This window comes from Lolium rigidum, chromosome 4 (genome assembly GCF_022539505.1).
Source record: "Lolium rigidum isolate FL_2022 chromosome 4, APGP_CSIRO_Lrig_0.1, whole genome shotgun sequence".
Classification (NCBI taxonomy): domain Eukaryota; kingdom Viridiplantae; phylum Streptophyta; class Magnoliopsida; order Poales; family Poaceae; genus Lolium; species Lolium rigidum.
The window spans coordinates 49,798,057-49,817,816 of NC_061511.1; the positions used below are offsets into that span (position 1 = coordinate 49,798,057).

Sequence of the window (19,760 nt, forward strand, 5' to 3'; positions counted from 1 at the left end):
GCGGTCCGCCTGGAGACGGAGGACGGGAAAGAGGTGTTCAATTCTTGGAATATAGATCATCTCAAAAAGTACCACCTCCAGAAGTTCTACCCCTAAACGGTTCCTATCAAGTGTATCTTGGTCACCCCGTGTGTAACACACTACATGAGAAAGGCCGAAAACAGCTCTAAAACTAAGTGTATCCGGCATTGATCCCCCGATAAAGACCTCCTAAACCCAATGTTTATGGAGTTGAAGTCATAACATGATCCACCGTCATGTTAGGATGAATCAACTATCCATTCTTCCTTGATGCCCCTGGAACTTCTGAACCTATTGCTGATGAAGCTTGACCATCGTTCAAATCATATTGTGTGTTTGCTACGCACGTGCGCGGCTGGTAGCAACCACGGTCAATACCTGAATGTATCCGTGTGGACGTCAATGGAGTGGTTGCCATAGGCTCCTCAAGTAATATTTGGAAAAAATAATTAATAAATCTTCGAGACACCAATGTGGTTCGCTCATGTTCCGTGCCAGGGTTTTAGCGGATGGGAATTGAGGATAAAGGACAACTAGAACCCCATCGTGATGACTACTAGAATGTAATGCAACCTAGATTAGTCAAAGCCAGATTTTGTAACATTTGACCAAGTAGTATGTAAGAAAACATATTATCAATACTTTCATAGTAATATGAATCTAATGCATCCTTGTTTAGTCAAAGCCAGATTTTGTAACATTCAACCAAGTAGTAGTATGTAAGAAAACATATTATCAATACTTTCATAGTATTATGTATTTGACGTCCCTCTGGTTTTGCCGCCATGTCTTTTTTTTTTGAACTGCAATAGCCATTGAGTTTGGGTCAACCTTGCCAAAATATCAAAATGTCTATCAGAGGAAAATATATTTCTGTCCAAATTCGTATGACCACTTATACAAATTTCCTAATATTCTACAAAAAAAAATGCGCAGAAACCTTTTATTTCCTGTCGAATGCTCCCAGAGTGAATGGAAGTTACATGTTCCAAAGTTTGCAGTTGCAACAGATCAAATAACAGCATGTTCATATACAGCCTGGCAGAGTGAAGATCAAGGAACAGGGTGTGCAGAGAAGCAGAGATGCGCTGATGCTATTGCATGATTTGGTACTGTAAGTATTCTGGAACCTGATTCGGAGCTTGCAACAGAACCGGGTCATACAACATGGCAACGACATTGACAGTCAGAGAGAGCACTGTTATGTTGATACATCTTTATAACATCATCATGAGTGCTCCTCTAAAGGCATCTAAAATCTATACATTCATCATCATCATCGCCTCTCCACCATCCAAGTACAGTATAGTCAGTACTCTCATGTCATCCGTACAGAGAAAACATGGAGGTGAGGAAGAAGTCATCGGCTAGCTAGACAAGGGTGGAGTTGGGAGGTGTGATGCCCATCATCCTGTAGTAGGCCTTCTCAGCATCCGCCAACCTCGTCTGGAATGTGCCCCACTCCTTCCGGCACCGCGCCCTCACCCCTTCCCATGCCGGCCTCCCGTGCTCCGCCATGCCCTGCCAATTGATCGCACATGTTAACAAATGTTTTTTTGCACGCTGTAAGACCTGGCAAGCAGAGTTTCAGAAGTGAATGATGACTAATTACCTGGTTCCCAAGAGAAGGAACCACCAGGTGGGTGATCCACTGAGAATCGACCACCCCGATCTTCTCGTGAGCAGGCTGTGATTGAGGAGCACAACTCAGATAAAGATGTCCAGAAGGGCATGATTGCGAGATAGCTAGGATGGTAAAATTTCAAAACCGATTTGAAGAGAGAAATGTATACCTCTACGCATTTCCTGAGGGCGAAGTCGAGGCCCCAACCATGAACCAAGTCATTCTGTGTATCCAGGAGCAGCACCAATGAATAAAGATAGAAAAAGGTCAACACAGGCGCTAACCAATGACATTTTCATACCTGAATCATATGCCATACGCATCGCCACGAGTGTCTAGAGAAGACAGGAGCCATGATTTCAACAAACCTGTTTTACATCAAAGTGATTAGCTACAACGAAGAATCAGTTAGATCTCTCTGTAATAGTAGATGCCGCAGGTTGACAATCACATAATAGGAAGGCTCCGTAAACATAAGTAGGTAAACAGGATAAGAAGCAAACATACGCAGCACAAGGTGGAAGATGAGGGTCAGAGCACCACCCTGGCCTTTCCTCTGTCACCCTACAACAGCACAAGTTACTGCATCAGAAAAAAGAAAAATATTCAACAGCTTCCTTATTTGCTTCAGATTAGAACTACTCCACTCACTTGTGGACCTCTCGGTCACCTCTTCTTTTGGTCATCTGCCATGTTAGTCCCCGGTCAGGCTCTAAACCAGGCTGGGATATATCCAGACCATATTTCTTGACAAGTCTGATGTACCTGCAATCCAACAACAATATGTATATGTCAGTTAATCATATCAAGAAGCATTAAATGGAGAAGTGAAGGAAGGAAGCATACTCCTCCGCATCAAAATGATCCACCCCAAGGTCCTCATCCCAGATGAATATATACTCGTAAGCCGCCACAATATCAGGGTGCAAGAATCTTTTGGCATACCACCTACAGGTATGCATCAAAAAAACATTTAGAAGATACACATCAAACTGAAAGTAATCAAGGAGTTGACAGTACATTAGAGCACAGTAGCGCACCACTTAGTTTGTTTGCTGACACTAACATGGATGGCTCGCTTTGACCACTCAAATTCCTCCCATTCGCTCACGCGACCATCATAGTGGAATAACAGGATGGCAAAATTGTCAGAAAACTGCACACATAGCAAAATAATCAGGATGGTAATCACGTGAAATGGCATATATAGATTGAATTTTCAGTTGCTATTGAAACTGGGGAAATTAGATATTTGATTGCTCAACTTTCTAGCAACATTACCTTCTTCACTGCTCTGTTTATATTTTCTTTTTGAGCATATCCAACAGTGAAAGTCACAAGGTACTTCGGTTTGAAGGGCAGATCCTGCATATTGATGATCAAATGTCAGCATACAAAGCACCAGACTTTACAAGGCTACAGTTTAAGACTGTTTGAAATAATTTAAAAACCCCAACATGTGATGTTCTTAGTTTCCTACTTAATAGCAACCAGACAACATGAGATGGGCATATTAAAACATTCTAATATGAACATTAATCTTAATGACACGGTTTTTTTTTTGTAGAAAGGAAAACAAAACCTTGAAGAAAGAACAAGATAAACATAAGGGATGCATTGCTTCTAAGTCTGATTACTAGTTTATAGGTTAGAATATTTTTGATGATAGTCTGTAGTAAATGACCTTACTTGGGTCTTCGAAGTTCAATTAGTTGAAGATGTAACATGTGAAGTTACTCTGTTCTTATTTAACAACGACGAGATGAACATGAAGAAACACATGGTAATATTAAAATTAATCCAATCTCAATGACACAAAAGAAAGAACAGGCATAAAGATAAGGCATAAATGCTTGTAAATCTGAATATACCGAAGAAAATAGAAAACACTTCGGAAATTCAAAACACTCTCAAGATATCCAGTAGTAAGAAATTGAGGACCAGTTGGGTGATATGAGTATGCTAGCTGCACAAGAAAATGTACCTCACTAGGGTCTCCCCACAACCTGCGCAAATGGAAGTCAGTATCTGGTACAACAATGTCTGGTGCTAGCCGCTCTGCACCCCTGGGGTTTGTTGGGACATAAATCTATGATACATAAGAAAAATCTTTGTATTAGGGAACAAACTGTAGTCGAGGTAAACAGTGATAAGCGAAGGATGCCCACAATATAAATGTTTAACCTATGTGCATGGATTATTCAACCAGAATGTCGTATCAAATGGATGCTATCCTAATGGCCCATGATACTTTATTATATTGTATTTACTAAACTAGCAGTCCATGGCTGTCCAAACTTACAAGTCATAAAACATACCTTCAAAGTAGCATTTGAATTTGAGTTTTGCTCAGAACTGTTCTCCTCCCTCGTATTTCTGGCAGAAGTCCAGGCATGATTCAGTAAAGCCTGCGTTGTGAGGTCAGAGCTTGTCTCGTCCCTATATGAAACAAAGCTGGATGGAAAGTGCAGCTGGCACAATCCAAACATGCATAAGTTCCTCCGTTCCGATCAATCAAAACAATGCGATTAACCTCGATAAAAGAAGCATCATTGTACCTTTGTGATGCTCACTGTTGGGAAGGAGATTCCAATGTAGAAGCCGAGGACCGCCCCAATGACTGTTACCATACCAATCCTCATACTTTCGTTTGTAAATCTAAGCACGCTGCAAGTCACAAAGAATTGAGTGGGGAAAAATTAGCTGTGGGGAAAAGCGCAGGAAGTTCATAAACGAATCAGAAGAAAGGAAAAAGGTACAAACCTGCGACCAACAGCTGCGAGTTTCGCCATGATCCGGTACAAGAATGCAGACACGGTAGGTTCCCACTTGCAAGCGTGCGACGGCCGCTACTGATCATTCAGAGAGACCACACACTGGTGGAGCAGCATCGCGTCATACGCCAAACAAAACGAGAGCCTGGGAGAGAAACACAGCGCGAAATCCATGGTCAGAGGCCCCGAGGATGCGGGAATGCAGAATGCATTCTAATGAAGTTTCTCATAAGTCACAGGGTACGCGTGATGAAATGCATGAGGACCTAATGACCAACCAGAACCTGTTCTAACGACCCAGACAATGGGCGGCGCAATTGTTCAGCCTCGGAAGCATCAAGCAGCACAATGTATTGCAGTTAACAGGTGGCAGAAACACAGTGCGAAATCCATGGTCAGAGACCCGGAGGATTGCAACGACAACAAAATATTATATGTAAATACACTCGCATAACCTGTGCACGATGAAATGCATGACGAGCTAATGACTGACCAGAACATACTCTAATGGCCTACAAGAGGCCGATATTCCGCAATTGTTCAACCTCAGAACAATCAAACATCACAAAACGTTGCAGTTAACAAGTAGAACTAGTGGTTGCGGTTAACTGTTGAAATCTTGGTCCATGCAAGTGGATTACTCCCGCTGACCAGATAGACAATAAGCCGATTAATTTAACTAAGACCTGGGAAGGAGTCCAACTATGCTTACGGGAGGATTCAACTCCTAAACTAAAACTAATACCAGTAGTAAACCTTTGTTTAACAACAACAAAAACAATTAAAATAATAATAATAGATAGATGACGGATACATTCAACGCTAGGTGTAGTGTAAGCCAAGTCCCACCATCTTAAATTCTGGTGAAACTCCAGCCCTCAAATCCAGCCAATTCCACCTACCCAAAAGTAGGCTTTTATAAAACAGAGAAAAGAAAAGTATCTTTTTTTCCCTGCTCGGAAAGGTAGTGGGAGAAAGGATGGAGATAAGGCAAGAAGAGGAAAGGCAAGACTTCTTGCCCGGACGTCCGGCCGGCGGCCCGCCGGAGCAGCAGCGCGATCCGACCTGGTAGAATCGGCGGAGGAGAAAGGTTAATTACCTCGGGTGCGGAGGGTGAGCAGCTGGCCCGGCAGACGACGCCACCGGCCACCAAATCGAGCCCGCCGGCGCCGGGACAGACGGCCTGAGGAGGAGCCGGACGGAATCCCGGCTGAATCGAGCAGCAACCAAGAACAAGAAGGCGGATGCGCGGCGGCGGTAGGCAGGAGCGGCGGAGCAGGAGGCAGCGCGTGTATATGTAGGGGGAGGGAGGAGGCGGGTGGTGGGAGAGGAAGTCGTGGGCGCGGGCGGCAACGGCGAGGGACGGCGAGAGTCCAACCAACCAACCGCACGAACGAACGAACAAACTGCCGGAAGCAAAGGGAAGAAGAAAGATTCAGTGTTCCCTCCAACTCCAGGCGAGAGCGAGGGAGACGGACGTGGACGCCGGTTCCTTCTCGCGTGGTCACCGTCCGACCGATCTCGACGGACGGCCAGGATGCGTCCAGGGCGATGCTGCGCTGGCTGGGGAGGACCAGCGGCAGCGGCCCGCCCGTCGGTGTAGGGCACGTGCACCAACCTCCGTTTGCTTGGTTGTTTTCCTGCTGCTACAACAGAAAATGGGAACCAACAACCTAGCACGTAGCGCACCATGCATGTTCATCAGCTTCTTCGAGACTAAGGAGGCGCGTTTGGTAGCCTGCATTCCATTTGGCTCGTATCGGACCAGTAATTTTTGGTCCATTTCGTTGCTTGAGCCGAGCCGCGTTGTTGCACGAACCGGTTCTCAAAGAACCGTCGGGGCAGTTCCTGGAGGAACGTCCGGTTCGACACTTTCTAACGGTGCAGGCAAATCTCCGATCCCTTCGCAAGTTCCCGATTCACAGCCCGCCTATGACTCGAAGGTGGCGGTCACCCCTCTGCCGTCCGTGAATGGGCCTGTGGCTGACCTGGTGGCTCAGGTAGCGGCAGAGGTCGCAGCTAGGTTAGCCACCACAAAGAAGAACAAGAACCACAGGGAAGCGGACAAGGCCTTGAAGTCCGGGCAGAAAGGGACCGGCACCATGAAATGGCTTCCATTCATGTTCGCCTTTGTGTTGGAGAAGATGTGCGGCTTGATCAAGACCGGAGTGAGGACAGACAAGGGATTCAAGGAGGTCCATCTGACTGTTGTGGCGAAGGGCCTGTTTAAACACTGTGGTGTCTCGGCGTGCTCCACTCAGGTGTACAACCACCTAAGTAAGTGGAGGCAGAGGTGGATCACCATTAGCAGGCTCCGCGATCTAAGCGGGGCTCAGTGGTGCGAGGATACCAAATGCATCATCCTTGAGGGTGAGCACTACTGCGGGCACGTCGCGGTGAGCACGCTCAGTCCACCTCACTAATCTTTTGGTCAGCCACGACCAGAAGTAACATCATTGTCCCTTCGTATCGTAGGATCATCCAAAGGACGCGGAGTTGCTGAATGTGCCTATTGCCAACTACGACGAGATGCATACCATATCTTCTCTTTCGGCCTCGCCACCGGCAAGTACGCCATGGGATCAAGTGAGCCCCTTGGCTCGGTTGCAGCAAATCCTTTACCTGAGGATGCTGACACCCAGGAGTCCGACACGATCAACCTCGATGGGCCACCTGAGAAGGCTACCGACACGCGCCTGAGAAGGCGACCACCGGCAAGAGGAAGAGAGCCGCCTTCGCCGACGACGAGCTGGTGGCCTTCACCAACATGACTGTTGCTGTGAAGGACGTTGCACATGCCATCGGGGAGAACAAGCCCACAGACATGCACCCTGACCTGTACAACACGGTCATGGACATGCTTGGCTTCGCCGAGGATGATCTCATGGCAGTGCTGAGCCACCTCGTCGACCACAAGGCACATGATTGCAGCTTTGTGGGCATGATCAAGCCACACCGCGTCCTCTGGCTAAGGAACTACCTTGCCAAGTACAAGATGTAGTAGTAGCCCTGAGGGCGTAGGCGAGGGGATGCATGCTTGGAGGTAATGGACTTGATGATGATGATCTTGCTGATGATGTACATTTTGGAAGTAGCTAGGTTTGAAAGACATTTCATGGCCCCCTTTTGTAACTATGATGAGGTGGTATAAACTAACCCCTCATGTGATGGTGAACTTGCGGTGTTAGGATGACATCCACTTTTGTTGTGGTGGTAGGATGACACCATAGTAGTGTAGGATGAACTTGTGATCCACTTTTGGAATGATCATGCATGCCCCTGTTAGTTTATCATTTGTTGTCAACACTTGTGCAGTTCTATTGCTCTGTTATGAGTTGGTTCATGGTTGTGATTGATTACCTGTTCTTATTATGTCATTCTAGTGGTATGTGGTGTTCCGCGGACGGGTTCCATGAATCTACAGCTCATTGAGGGTGTGTCAAGACAAGGCCAGTGGCTACTCCAACAAAAGCTACCGAGGGTATGAAACATTGGAGGATGCATAGCAAGAGTACCTCACCTTCCTGGCAGACGAGGCCTTCGATGAGCCAGTGACATTAGCACAGATACCGCCGAAGGAAGTACATGCTCTACAAGGAGCACCACCGGAGATACGTCCAAGTCGGGTCAAAGATTGCATCATCGCCTTCCTAATTGTGGTGGTCGTGAGGATCTTGTTCTTCTGAAAGGTGTCTGCTATTGTAATCTCGCCCTATTTGAATTGTGGTATTTGAATTGTGGTAAGGATATGAAACTGTGATTTGATCAACCAAACAGTTGATTCATGTTTTCCTGCGTGCAAGTTGGGCTGGAAACGGGCAACCAAACGATAGGGTCTGGCTTCCTTCTCCGGCGCACAAAAGGCCGCCCAGGATACCAAACGATCTGCGTTTCATGGTGATGATGCGCAGATGCACACCGTTGGGGACCCCAAGAGGAAGGTATGATGAGCATAGTAGCAAGTTTTTCCTCGGTAAGAAATCAAGGTTTAATCGACCAGTAGGAGAAATGAGTGACTTCTGAAGGTGTTGCTAGCTGACTTGTTGCAGGGCGCACTACCGACATCATCAACAACGTGGAACCTGCACACAACACAACCAAAATACTTTGCCCCAACTTACAGTGGGGTTGTCAATCTCACCGGTTTTGCTGAAAACAAAGGATGAACCGTATAGTATGGAAATAGATGTTTTTTGCAGTGTGACATAGGTATGCCTAACAGGCATGCCGAATAAAGTACCATGGTCATATAAAGAGGACATGAAGCCCATGGACCCGAAGTTTTGGAGGCCCAGAAGCCCGGAGATATTCGGATAAGGAAAGTAGAGTTGTATTAGGAATTTTGTATCAACATAGGAAAGGCCCAATGCGCCTCGAACAGTTTGTAACTTGTACGACACGAAACGCCTCAGCTCCACCTCTTATATAAAGGGGAGCCGAGGGAGAGACGAGGGATCGAATCTTTGACCACCAGAAACACCATAATCCTGAGTCGAGCACCTTTGTCGGCTGAACCTTCGAGATCTACTTGCCCTCTACTTCTTACGAAACCCTAAGTCTACAATCTGTAGGCATTGACAAGTTAATCCCTTGTCAATTAGCGCTGTCTGTGGGAATTGGAGGCTGCAAGGTTGTGATGTCGATGGCATCGTCAACATCATCGTCAACAGGGATCAACACGATGGGCGGAGGTAAACAAGTCCAAACCAATCTCGCCGATTTTGTTCCTCACCCTCCCGTCCGTTTACATGCGTACGCTGATCTGGAGGATTCGACTGAGATGACGTTCGGGAGCTTGAGCTTCCTCGTCGGGAAAGAAGAATCGCATCGTCTCATGACATCGATTTTTTTTGGGACCGTTAGCGGTCGAGTCCAACTTTTCGGGATCGTCAACATCATCTATCGAGTCGGGCGATGAAGAAGTCCCGCTGCCACGCTTCACCAAGCCCGCCAGCGGTGGGGCACTCGCCGATCTGCTCGGCAACATGACTTTTGGGTCGTTCATAGATTTCGATCTGGACAGTGACTCGTAAAGCTTCAACAACTTCGGCTTCACCAACTTCGACTTCACCAACAATAACAATTCTACTGATAATAGGGAGGTCTTCGCCGATCTATACGACGGTGTCACCGACCCTGAGGCTTATGAAAACTCAACTACAACATATCACCAGATTTGTGTAATCACAAGATCGTGTCATGAAGCTGATGAAGAATCTGAGGCTTTTGATGATTTGGGCAACCCTTACATCGATCCCGCAGATCTCACTCGAGGAACAGGAAACAAATACATTGGAACGGAGCCGCGAGAAAAAGTACAGCTACCGCAGGAAGCATTGGACAGAGCCGCAAGAGCTATGAGCGGCGCAAAACCGATGACCACACAAGCTACACCACAAGCGCTGCAAGCATACCAGTATAAAATTGCTCACTGCAGGCGCGAGTTGGAGAAGATGTGTAACATCCCAGAAATTCAAAACAAAATAAACAATTTCCCTAGTTCCAAATTTTGGAACCAACAAAAACTTTTATTAAATTAAGATTGATACATAATAATCTTGCATAATTCTTGTGCTATTGCCATGATTGCTTGTTACTAGTACTTGAAATAATCTTAAACCCTAAAACCTCACCCCTCTTCTCATATACAAATTAAGATAAAATAAAAGGAAATTAAATAAGAAAAAGGCATATGTGCCTATGGCTACAATTATAATTATTTACCCTAGACCTTTCCACCTTACTTAAAGGATTGGAAAAGCTTTATAAACCTTATATAGTACTTCTTAAATCATTTCTAGGTTGAAACCAAAAAGAATAAAAAGAAAACTAAAAATGCCATAGAGGCATATGAGAGTAAAATAGTAAATAAGGGAATTTAAGAAAATTAACCCTAGGACTTGTTGTGAATGGTTGGATCACCTCCATATATCATTTCAACATTCAACAAAACCAATTGGGTCAAACCAAGTCAAATTAAAAATAAAATACCACATATGCATAAAAGCATATGTGACACATAGGCATTTCACCAAACATTGACCTAGGTCTCTAAACCTTGACTAAATGATGTGAAACCATCCCTAAACCTAATATAACACTAAATGGACCCTAACCCATGTCCAAGTGAGGCAAGAACAACCCTAGTACAAGTTTATGAAAATTTGACACCTCATCTCTTATGTATTAAGGCCAAATGTGCAAATCTTTGAACAAGACCCTTTGATTTAGTTTCAATGCTCTTAAAATGTTTCTAAACTCATAAGAACCACATTAGAGTCAACCAAAGTCAAATCAAATAAAGAGAAATCAAATAGGGAGAAAATTCCCAAATTTCACTCACATACACATTATGCCAAATTGCAAAACTTCAACCAAGGCCACCATTGCTTGATCTCTTGCTTGTAGAATGTTTATATATGATAAATAAACACAATTGCATCAAAGAAACCAAAATCAAATCAAAGCAAAACTCAAAATCAACATACATGTGATAATGGTCATTTGGCCATTTTACAAAATGTTCCCCACTTTTCCCCTCTGTATTTCTCATTTCTCAAACTAAACTTGGTCAACTATGACCATGTCATCCAAGACCATGTCAAGGTCAACAACTTCCATGTTGACCATCCCTGCTGAAGTTGACCAGGTTGACCAGTAAAGAATTGCCAAGTGGAGACTTTGAATTAATGAGAAGATAACCTCAAATTTGAAATCTCACAAATCTTCACCAAAATGGACACCACCACCACCATTCTTTTTCTCTAATAATATAAGTGAGCTCCACCAAAAAGAATTGCAAAAATCCAAATAAAATTTCATGCGGCCATTTCCTCATACACCTTGTGTGCACAAATCTGGAATTGTGAGACATGCTATTATCCAGAGGATTCTTGCCTAAACCCCTTTCTCCCTTTGATCATTGTTGCTCTAGTACCTCCTCTGCATCAAACAAAGCCACTTGGCACTGATTAAAGTAGGGGCATGATGAAGAACACACCCATGCCGGCCATGCTAGACACCACCATGCCACCCTACCTCTCCACTCATCTCTGGCCACCTCCACCTTGTCCTGGAGCATCACCAAACCTCCCTGAGCATGCCTGTACCCTCCCTGGATCAAAACGAGCACGACATTGGCCGAGCCAGGCGCGCCCATGCACGCCCAGAACGTGCCAGGCACGCGGTGAGCGCGCCCAGACGACGCTCTAGACACCGCAGTGCACGCGCTCGCCTGGACGCTCTCGTCCTTCTCTCCCCCTCTCCTCGTGCACGCGCACCCTACACCACACCCGAACCCTGTTAGACAACCGCATAGGCTCGCAGAAGCACCGTAGCCATCGCCATGATCGCCGACCTGCCGCGCCGGTACTGCACGGACGCCATCATCGCCAGCTCGCCTCAGACCTCCTTTTGCCGTGCCGTCAAGCTCAGTAGCTTCACCTAGCCGTCGCCTACGCCATGCGCCCCCTAGCCTGCCCCTTCGCGCACCGTAGACGCCGCGCCATGGCCGCCCCTTCGCAGCAACCACGGCACCCTCGACCCCCTATAAAAGGAGACCGCTCCTGGACGATCACAGCACACCATCTGCCTCCCCTCTCCTCTCTGAGCATCCTCGACTCCTTCCCCTCTCCAATTAAGCTCGCCGTCGCCGGAATTTCATCGGAGTCTGCCGCCACCGTAGCTCGACGAGGACGACGACTCCGACCACCGCAGCACCTCCCGCGACCCTCGTCCGCATCGCCGTCGTCTTCCACGCCAAACGCCCACCTCGCCGAGCCTCGCCGGAGCCCCAGGTACCCCCTAGCCACCCCGCTGGTCGCCGGTAGGGTTAGGACCTCACCGGAGGAGGTGAGCCGCTCGATCGCTCGAGCGCTCCAGATTATGCCACGTCGTCCCGCCTGCTGCCCGCGAATTTAAACCCAGCCGCGCCGTTACTGGGCCTGTTTCCTCCGTTCAAATCATTTCGGCCCAAATTCTTTTCCCGCGTGGCCCAGTAATTCAAACTCGATTTAATCTATTCAGTTCAAATTCAATACTGGTGCCAACTTCAAAATTAAATAGTTTAAAATCTACTACACCAAATTTAACAAATTTTATATATTTAGAAATCCCATGAAATTATCTAAACAATGTCACTGGCCTCATGTCCAAATTCGAAAGTAAATTTAAATGATAAAAATAACAAGGCAGGACCTTTTCTGACTTCAAATAAATATTAGAAATTATCTAGAAATGATTTTAAGTTGATTCCAACTCTAATAAATCACATTTGACATAATATAATTGTTTATGCAAAAATATAGCATGGTTGTTTTGCATGATCATGGATTAGAATTAAATAAGGGCTATGGAGCCATTTCTAGTTCATTTAATACATACACATAGAATTATTTAAATAGTATGAGGGCTTCTCTCTCATTTAAATTGTGATCTTAAGTAATTCAAATAGAGGTACTGACCTTGATCAAATAAGTCTCATGCTTGGTTAATTAGAGAGGTTAATCATTTAGATGATAGTTTAACTTATATGAGGTATAGCCTCTCACATAAACCATTAGTCCAAATAGTTCAATAAGAATTAATAACACATAATTAATGACCCATAGGTTTATATTTGAAAATACTTAATCCTTCTCATAAGTAGTATTTAAATATTTCAAACCTATTTATTAAATCATATAATAGACTTTGGTCTCATTTAAATCTTACCTCAACCAAATTAATATGAAGTAGATCCCATGGTCAATTAAAATTCACTTTTAATATTAAAACATTACAAGGTGTTACTAAAATAGTATGAGGTGCTCACCTCATTTTAAATCATCTTTCTCAAATATATGAGTTAATGTGTGGACCCTTAATTGGCTAGGCTCATACTTGCTCCCTTATAAATCTTAAATCTAAATAATATTTAAATTAATTAAATCACATGAGATGATGAATCTCATTTAACTCACTTTCTCAAAATACTAAGTGTGAAGTGTTGACCTTGGTCAACATAGGATCAGCCCTAGTTATTTAAGAATATTAAATCAAGGGATTTCTATTTTCGTGCCCTCAGGTCCTTAGTTGTACTCAGTTTTCCCCAGCTCCTTAGTTTTTCCTCAGTTTTACCCCCAAACGTTTGTCTGAAACCCGCAGAAGCAACTCAGACGGCAGGATTCCCGTTTAGTTGACCGTTACTGTCACGTGTGGAGCCGCGTCGTGTGGGGCCGCGTCGTGTGGGCCCGCGTCGCGTGGGGCTGGTAGAAAGGGACCGCGTGGGACGGGACGAGAAGCGTTTGGTTGCACGTGAGCGGGAGCTGGGTTACTGTCTCTCTCGGCCCAAAATTGGCATTATTAAGTGCACCTTTTTCCCCTCTTTCTCTCTGTCCTTTTCACCAAATTAGTATAAAATCTAGAGAAGCTTGCATTTCTGACTTTCTTCAATTATTTGTGCCTTTTGGCCCTCGTTGTTTGCCCAATATGGCAGCAAATCTAGTACTCCCTACTGGTCCATATGTATGTAGTTAAATCTAGAAGCAAATCTCCGAGGATAATGTACGATAAATTCACGAGTCATAGTAAATCAAGAAAACTAAGTACGGCCAACAAAATATAGTAGACTAGGGATAGATAATCCCTAGATAATATGGATAGATAATAGGCTGCATACACGGCAGCCAACATAGTAACGAGGTTCTTCACGGCACCATCATACTAACATAACAACAAGGGATCCCTAGCTAACAACAAAGGGATCCCAACAACAAACTAGGAGGCAGCGGCGGCAGCGGCACACGTCCGGGGACTCCGCCTACCCCATCCGGCTCTGCCTCCACTTGTTGCTCTTGCTCCCCTTGGGAGCCTTGGGCTTGAGCGGAGGCATGCGGCCGGCGGAGATCTCCACCCGGCTGCAAGCTGCGGAGGTGCATGCCGAGCGCCACTGTGCTTGGCGCGGAAGGAGTGGACGTTCACCGTCGTGCCGACGTTGGGGAAGGTGTTGCTGATGTTCTCGGCATGCGTGACGAGGCGGTTGAAGTCCGTGGCGCCGAGTCTCCTCGGTGCGAAGGGGCACCTGTACACCCCCTTGGCGAAGTAGGAGATGTGCGGCCGACCTGCAGCCTCCGCGGCACCTGGCGAGTCTTGACGTCCTCCTCCTCTTCGTCGCTGCCGACGTCGCTGCCAGACATCTGATCCATATCAAACAGAAACTAGTGAATGAGTTGCAACGATGACTAACGTACATGATAACAAAGTTAAGAAAAACGAGTCAGCCTCGGTTAGAGTGGACATGATTATATATCTACGGGGAAGGTGTTAGCGAACTAAAGCTCATGCACAACAGATTTGTACACAGCAATGGTTCGCTGAACCCTCCTCGTAAAAATTTGTGCCCAACCATTCATCATAGGCAAAGAAACAGATTCTAGATCTGAACTAGATCTGAACTTGAACACATTCGAGTTCATTTGCAAAATTAAACGGTTGATATCTTTTGATTAGTGCATAAAATAACTGATTGAGATCCCATGATTACTTGCATAAATTAAGCTGATTGAGATCCAATATTACTTGCATAAATTAACCGAACGAGCCAAACCCCAAATCTTAAACGAAATCAAGAAGTGATCAAAACAAAATGGAATAAAATCGGCGCAAATATTAGCCCAATACTCATCCATCTACAGATCCATCTACACCAGCAAAAATAGGGTTCAAAAAGGAATGGGGAACAAAAAAGGAAGCAAACCGTAGTTACCTCGTTCCATGGGTCCTCCGAGGGAGGTGTCGTAGGGGTTCGGGGGCGGGACGTACGGCACGGGGTCGTAGGGGTCGACCCATCCCGCCGGGATCCGAGCGCCACCGGCGGCGGCAGCCTCCGATGCACCGGCGACGGCGGCGGCGGCGGCGGCGTCGTCGTCCGTAGAGGGACGGCGCCGAAGATGGAGGCGTCGCGCTTTGAGCCCACCTCGACGATGGGATTGGCATTCTCCTTGTCCATCTCTACGGCGGAGGAAGAGGAAGAGGGAGAGGGAGAGGGTTTTTGCTTTGGAGAAGATGATGGGACGTGAGAGAGTTGGCGATGCGTGAGCGAGTGAGAGTGACAGAGAGAGTGCGAGGAGGCGTCTATAAAGGCGAGGGGTGGTTAATGCGACCCGCGTCCTACGCGTGCACCGGTGCACGTCTGCACGTCTTGGACTTCTGCAACACGACACGCGTCCACGATTGCATGTCTCGACTTCTCCACCGCGACCCGCGTCTACGCGTCAACAATTACACGTGTCCTCGAGTCTAACCCTGGAAATTTAGATATACTCAGGTATACCCTCGAGTCTTATACTAGCATTTTTTGTGTGCTCAATTTTCCCCTCGAGTGCTAATACGGGCTAGTGCAATATACTCAGTTTTACCCTCAAGTGGCTGGTCAACAGAGAGTCAACAAATGGGATTAACTAGTTAAATGAGTCATTTAATGTGCAAAAAAATCCTAAAAAGAGTGGCACTTACTCATGGAGTCTTTACCACAAATTGCCACTTCTCAAATCATAGATAAATCATAGATAAATCAAGTTTTACCACAAATTGCCACTTCTCAAATCACCTAGTAGCTATGAAGGTGCATGGTTTTCCACAACAAGCCCTTCCCAAAACAGCTTCCCCCAAATCATACTTTGTCTAAATGAGGCCACAATTCTCACAGCTGATGTATATTGGTATTGCAAATAGTTTGAGGTAGGCCAAGATGGGTTTCATTGTACAAAACAAGCATTTTCCATTTTTTAAATCTCATATTTGAATCCCTTAGTCTATTTACTACTCGGGTGCCCTTGGTTTCTTGATAGTACTCAGTTTTGCCCTCTCTCTTCACAAATTCTCGCAGACGTGCATCATCGCCCTGATTGGTCTAGCCCATGTCACGCGGATCGTGCCCGCCGACCGTTGATCGTATGATATAGGGAACGGGCAGGATAACCCCTCTCTCTCTCTCTCTCTGTTGGCGGTTAATTAGCTTCCACCCTCTAAGTATGCTGAAGGGCGGTTTTCTGTATTATTTTTCACGCGCTAAAAATTATAAACTATTTTAGGCGTTACTTTTCACGCAAAAAAATGATAAACCATCAACAATTTGTTGTAGCCATTACTTTTCACGCAAAAAAATGATAAACCATCACCGATTTGTTGTTGCCATTACTTTTCACGCAAAAAAATGATAAACCATCAACAATTTGTTGTAGCCATTACTTTTCACGCAAAAAAATGATAAACCATCACCGATTTGTTGTTGCCATTACTTTTCACGCAAAAAAATGATAAACCATCAACAATTTGTTGTAGCCATTACTTTTCACGCAAAAAAAATGATAAACCATCACCGATTTGTTGTTGCCATTACTTTTCACGCAAAAAAATGATAAACCATCAACAATTTGTTGTTGCCATTACTTTTCACGCAAAAAAATGATAAACCATCAACAATTTGTTGTAGCCATTACTTTTCACGCAAAAAAATATGATAAACCATCACCGATTTGTTGTTGCCATTACTTTTCACGCAAAAAAAAATGATAAACCATCACCTAATTTGTTACAAAAGCTGGTTTCAGTGAGACCTAACCAAGTTTGGCATACATGATGGCATACCTATAACAACAAGGAATATCTAAAAAAATCACAAAATTTGAAATTTAGGGTGAAATGATGCCATACATGATGCTAGTTTTCGAGGTTTTGACCTGAAAATTAACTTGGTATTATAAAGGGAAATAAAAAGTTCGAAAAATGTAAAAAACGAAACAATCTATCTATCTCTGTATAGAAGATCATATGTATGAAATTTGAGGTCATTTTGAGAAGGTAGAAAAAATCACCTTGTTAGAAAAGTCTGGTTTCGGCGAGACGAAACGGCATGCGCTTAAGCAAAGTGATTTTTTCGAACATCTCCAAATGACCACAAATTTTCCATACATGATGCCATACGTGTAACAACAAGGAACCCTATCTAAAAAGTGTCAAAAAAGTTTGCCCAACCGTATAGCTCTATCAAAAAGAACCTCACCATGGCGCTAGTATAATTTTGGGATAGTTACAAACTTTCGTTACCTAACCTTCAACATGAAACTTGTTTCAAATTCATTTTGGCCTACGAGAAACAAATCCCAACTTGATTCGAGCACCACAGCCTCCAAACGATGCCGATGCCGATATCGGCATGGTCGAAGCGGCTATGCTCGCCGCCATTGCTAGGTCAACGTCGGGATGCACCCTCAATCCCATCCCCTCATTCGATCAACGACACACCGAGAGATACCGCCGAGGCCAATGCCGAACGTACATGCTGATGCCAATGCCGAACATGCATGCACGCCGGCGTGGGCACGGCCACGCCGACTCCGCTATGCTTGGACGCCACGGACCGCCGCGAGGTCTTTCCCTTCGCCACCACACTCTCCTAGCACCCACCTATACACGCCGGAAAGGGGAGACACTAGTTTTCTCTACATTGCTCGTGTTCGTGTCCAGACACGGTCGATCAAAGTTTTGACGTAGTCTTCGATGTCGTCGACCATTTCTTCTCTTCTTTGCATGGTTAAACGCGTCTAGTTCATATCTATCTAATGCGTCCGGTCTTGCCTCATGCGGTTCATTGTGGACGTCGATCTCATCTCGGCACCCCGCATGCCACCTCCTCCGTGCCATCGCTGTAGAGCTCCATTTAAAAATCTAATCCTACCCGTGTATTGCCCCTTGTATCGGCGTCATGGTCCCACTTGTCATTCGATATACCGAAGCGCCACTCGTTCGCGTTTTGGTCGGGGATACAGCGATGCTTACGGTCAAACAAAGATGGATGGTCTGACGTGTCTTTGCGGGCTCTACGTGGCCCCACTAGTCAGAAGATAACGGTCAACCGTCGGGCAACTGGCCGTTACATCACGTGTGATGGTTTCAGACAAAGGTTTGGGTAAAACTGAGGAAAAACTAAGGAGCTGGGGAAAACTGAGTACAACTAAGGAACCGAGGGCACGAAAATAGAAATCCCTTAAATCAACTCAATACTAGTCCTTTAAATTAGTTACAAATATGTGTTAAATCATATGAGAGATATTCCTCTCATTTAAATCTTGTTCTCAAGTAATTCAATATGAGGTAGTGATCATGGTCTAAGTAACCTCATATAAAATTATTTGGTGGCATTAAATCACTACCAGGTTATTATTAAATTGCATGAGGTATGGAACCTCATTTAAATCATTTTCTCAAATGATAAGTATGAAGAGGTTGACTTTAGTCAACCTAGGTCATATATTATTCATAAGAGAAATTAAATCTTAAGAAGATTCAATGAGAGGAAATTATTTTCTCACAAACTAAAGAGAAACCCTAACTCCATTTTTCAATGAGAGGAAAGTATTCTCCTATTATTAAATACGGAAACCCTAGCATAATCTTGTAATAAATATTAAGTAGTGCTGCTAGATCATTGTGTGAGTCACTAAGGCTAATTAAGAGTACTTAAGTATTGTTTGGTGATTGTATCCTCGTATTCGTTTATAGACGCTAGTACCGGAGACTATCAAGAGGAGGAGGTATTCTACCAAGAGGAAGAAGAAGAATACTTTGATCACTTCACCAATCATGGCAAGATAATACTCTTGCAAGCTATTACCCATGCAAGCTAATCCTTGCTAAACCCAAATGCTTAGCTCTACAAGAGCAAAGGCACCATCACCCTTTACTACTATGTATTACCTATCCTATGTTTTAATTACTTTTAATTTGGCTTATTTATTTCAAAGTACTTTTTGATTTATGATTCAATTGGTCTAGACTAGAACAATACTGATTTAGATTGGCACCCCTCAAAGCTAGATCGCACCCCTCATATAGTTGCTATTGCTAATCAATTAAAATTGGACTACTCTAGATGGGAACATGTGACTTTGAAATGAAGTTGAAACCTTCGAATGATGGTTCATTCCATTGAATGACTTTGAAGGTGAATATGACCATGAGAAGATGGTGATTTTTGATATAAAACTGATGGTTGGGTTCGGATGCGATACCATTCCAATTTTGAAAGTACCCCCACAATACCCAAAATGGGTACGGGCTTAACTAGAAATTTATGTGCTTTAGTATGGGTTCCCTCTAAACAAGCGTCATCGGGGTCAATCGGAAGGCTGCCTCTACCGAAGTGATGTGATATGACGTGAATGAGGTGAATTGTCCGGCCCAAGCCCTGTGCAGTTCCCGGGTTAACAGGTTGGTTTTTCACCGGGAGGCCAAGCTCATGGGGAGAGGTGCCTGTACTAGAGTATATAAGTGAAAGGTTATGGTTGGTAGTCCGCATACGG

At 44.8% G+C, this 19,760-nt stretch overlaps 1 protein-coding gene across 1 annotated transcript; it reads right to left on the minus strand.

Annotated features, from left to right (window-relative positions):
* Positions 1–1,137: 1,137 nt before the first annotated feature.
* On the minus strand, positions 1,138–5,578 carry LOC124708302. The gene is made up of 14 exons (XM_047239983.1): positions 5,519–5,578; positions 4,409–4,564; positions 4,204–4,312; positions 3,964–4,116; positions 3,630–3,734; positions 2,927–3,010; positions 2,686–2,801; positions 2,492–2,593; positions 2,297–2,410; positions 2,153–2,209; positions 1,947–2,013; positions 1,815–1,868; positions 1,634–1,708; positions 1,138–1,542 (listed from the first exon to the last, which is right to left on the minus strand). Exons 2-14 carry the CDS (start codon positions 4,435–4,437, stop codon positions 1,393–1,395), a joined length of 1,215 nt encoding a protein of 404 aa, XP_047095939.1. The 5' UTR covers positions 4,438–4,564; positions 5,519–5,578; the 3' UTR covers positions 1,138–1,392.
* Between the last annotated feature and the right edge of the window lie 14,182 nt (positions 5,579–19,760).

Bases quoted from the DNA above. Each gene is read 5' to 3' on its own strand.
- LOC124708302 (XM_047239983.1), bottom strand. From the start codon at position 4,437: ATGGCGAAACTCGCAGCTGTTGGTCGCAG. The intron at 4,313-4,408 runs GTTTGTACCTTT...TGTGACTTGCAG, and splicing joins CTCGCAGCTGTTGGTCGCAG to CGTGCTTAGATTTACAAACG. The intron at 2,802-2,926 runs GTAATGTTGCTA...CTATGTGTGCAG, and splicing joins TAAACAGAGCAGTGAAGAAG to TTTTCTGACAATTTTGCCAT.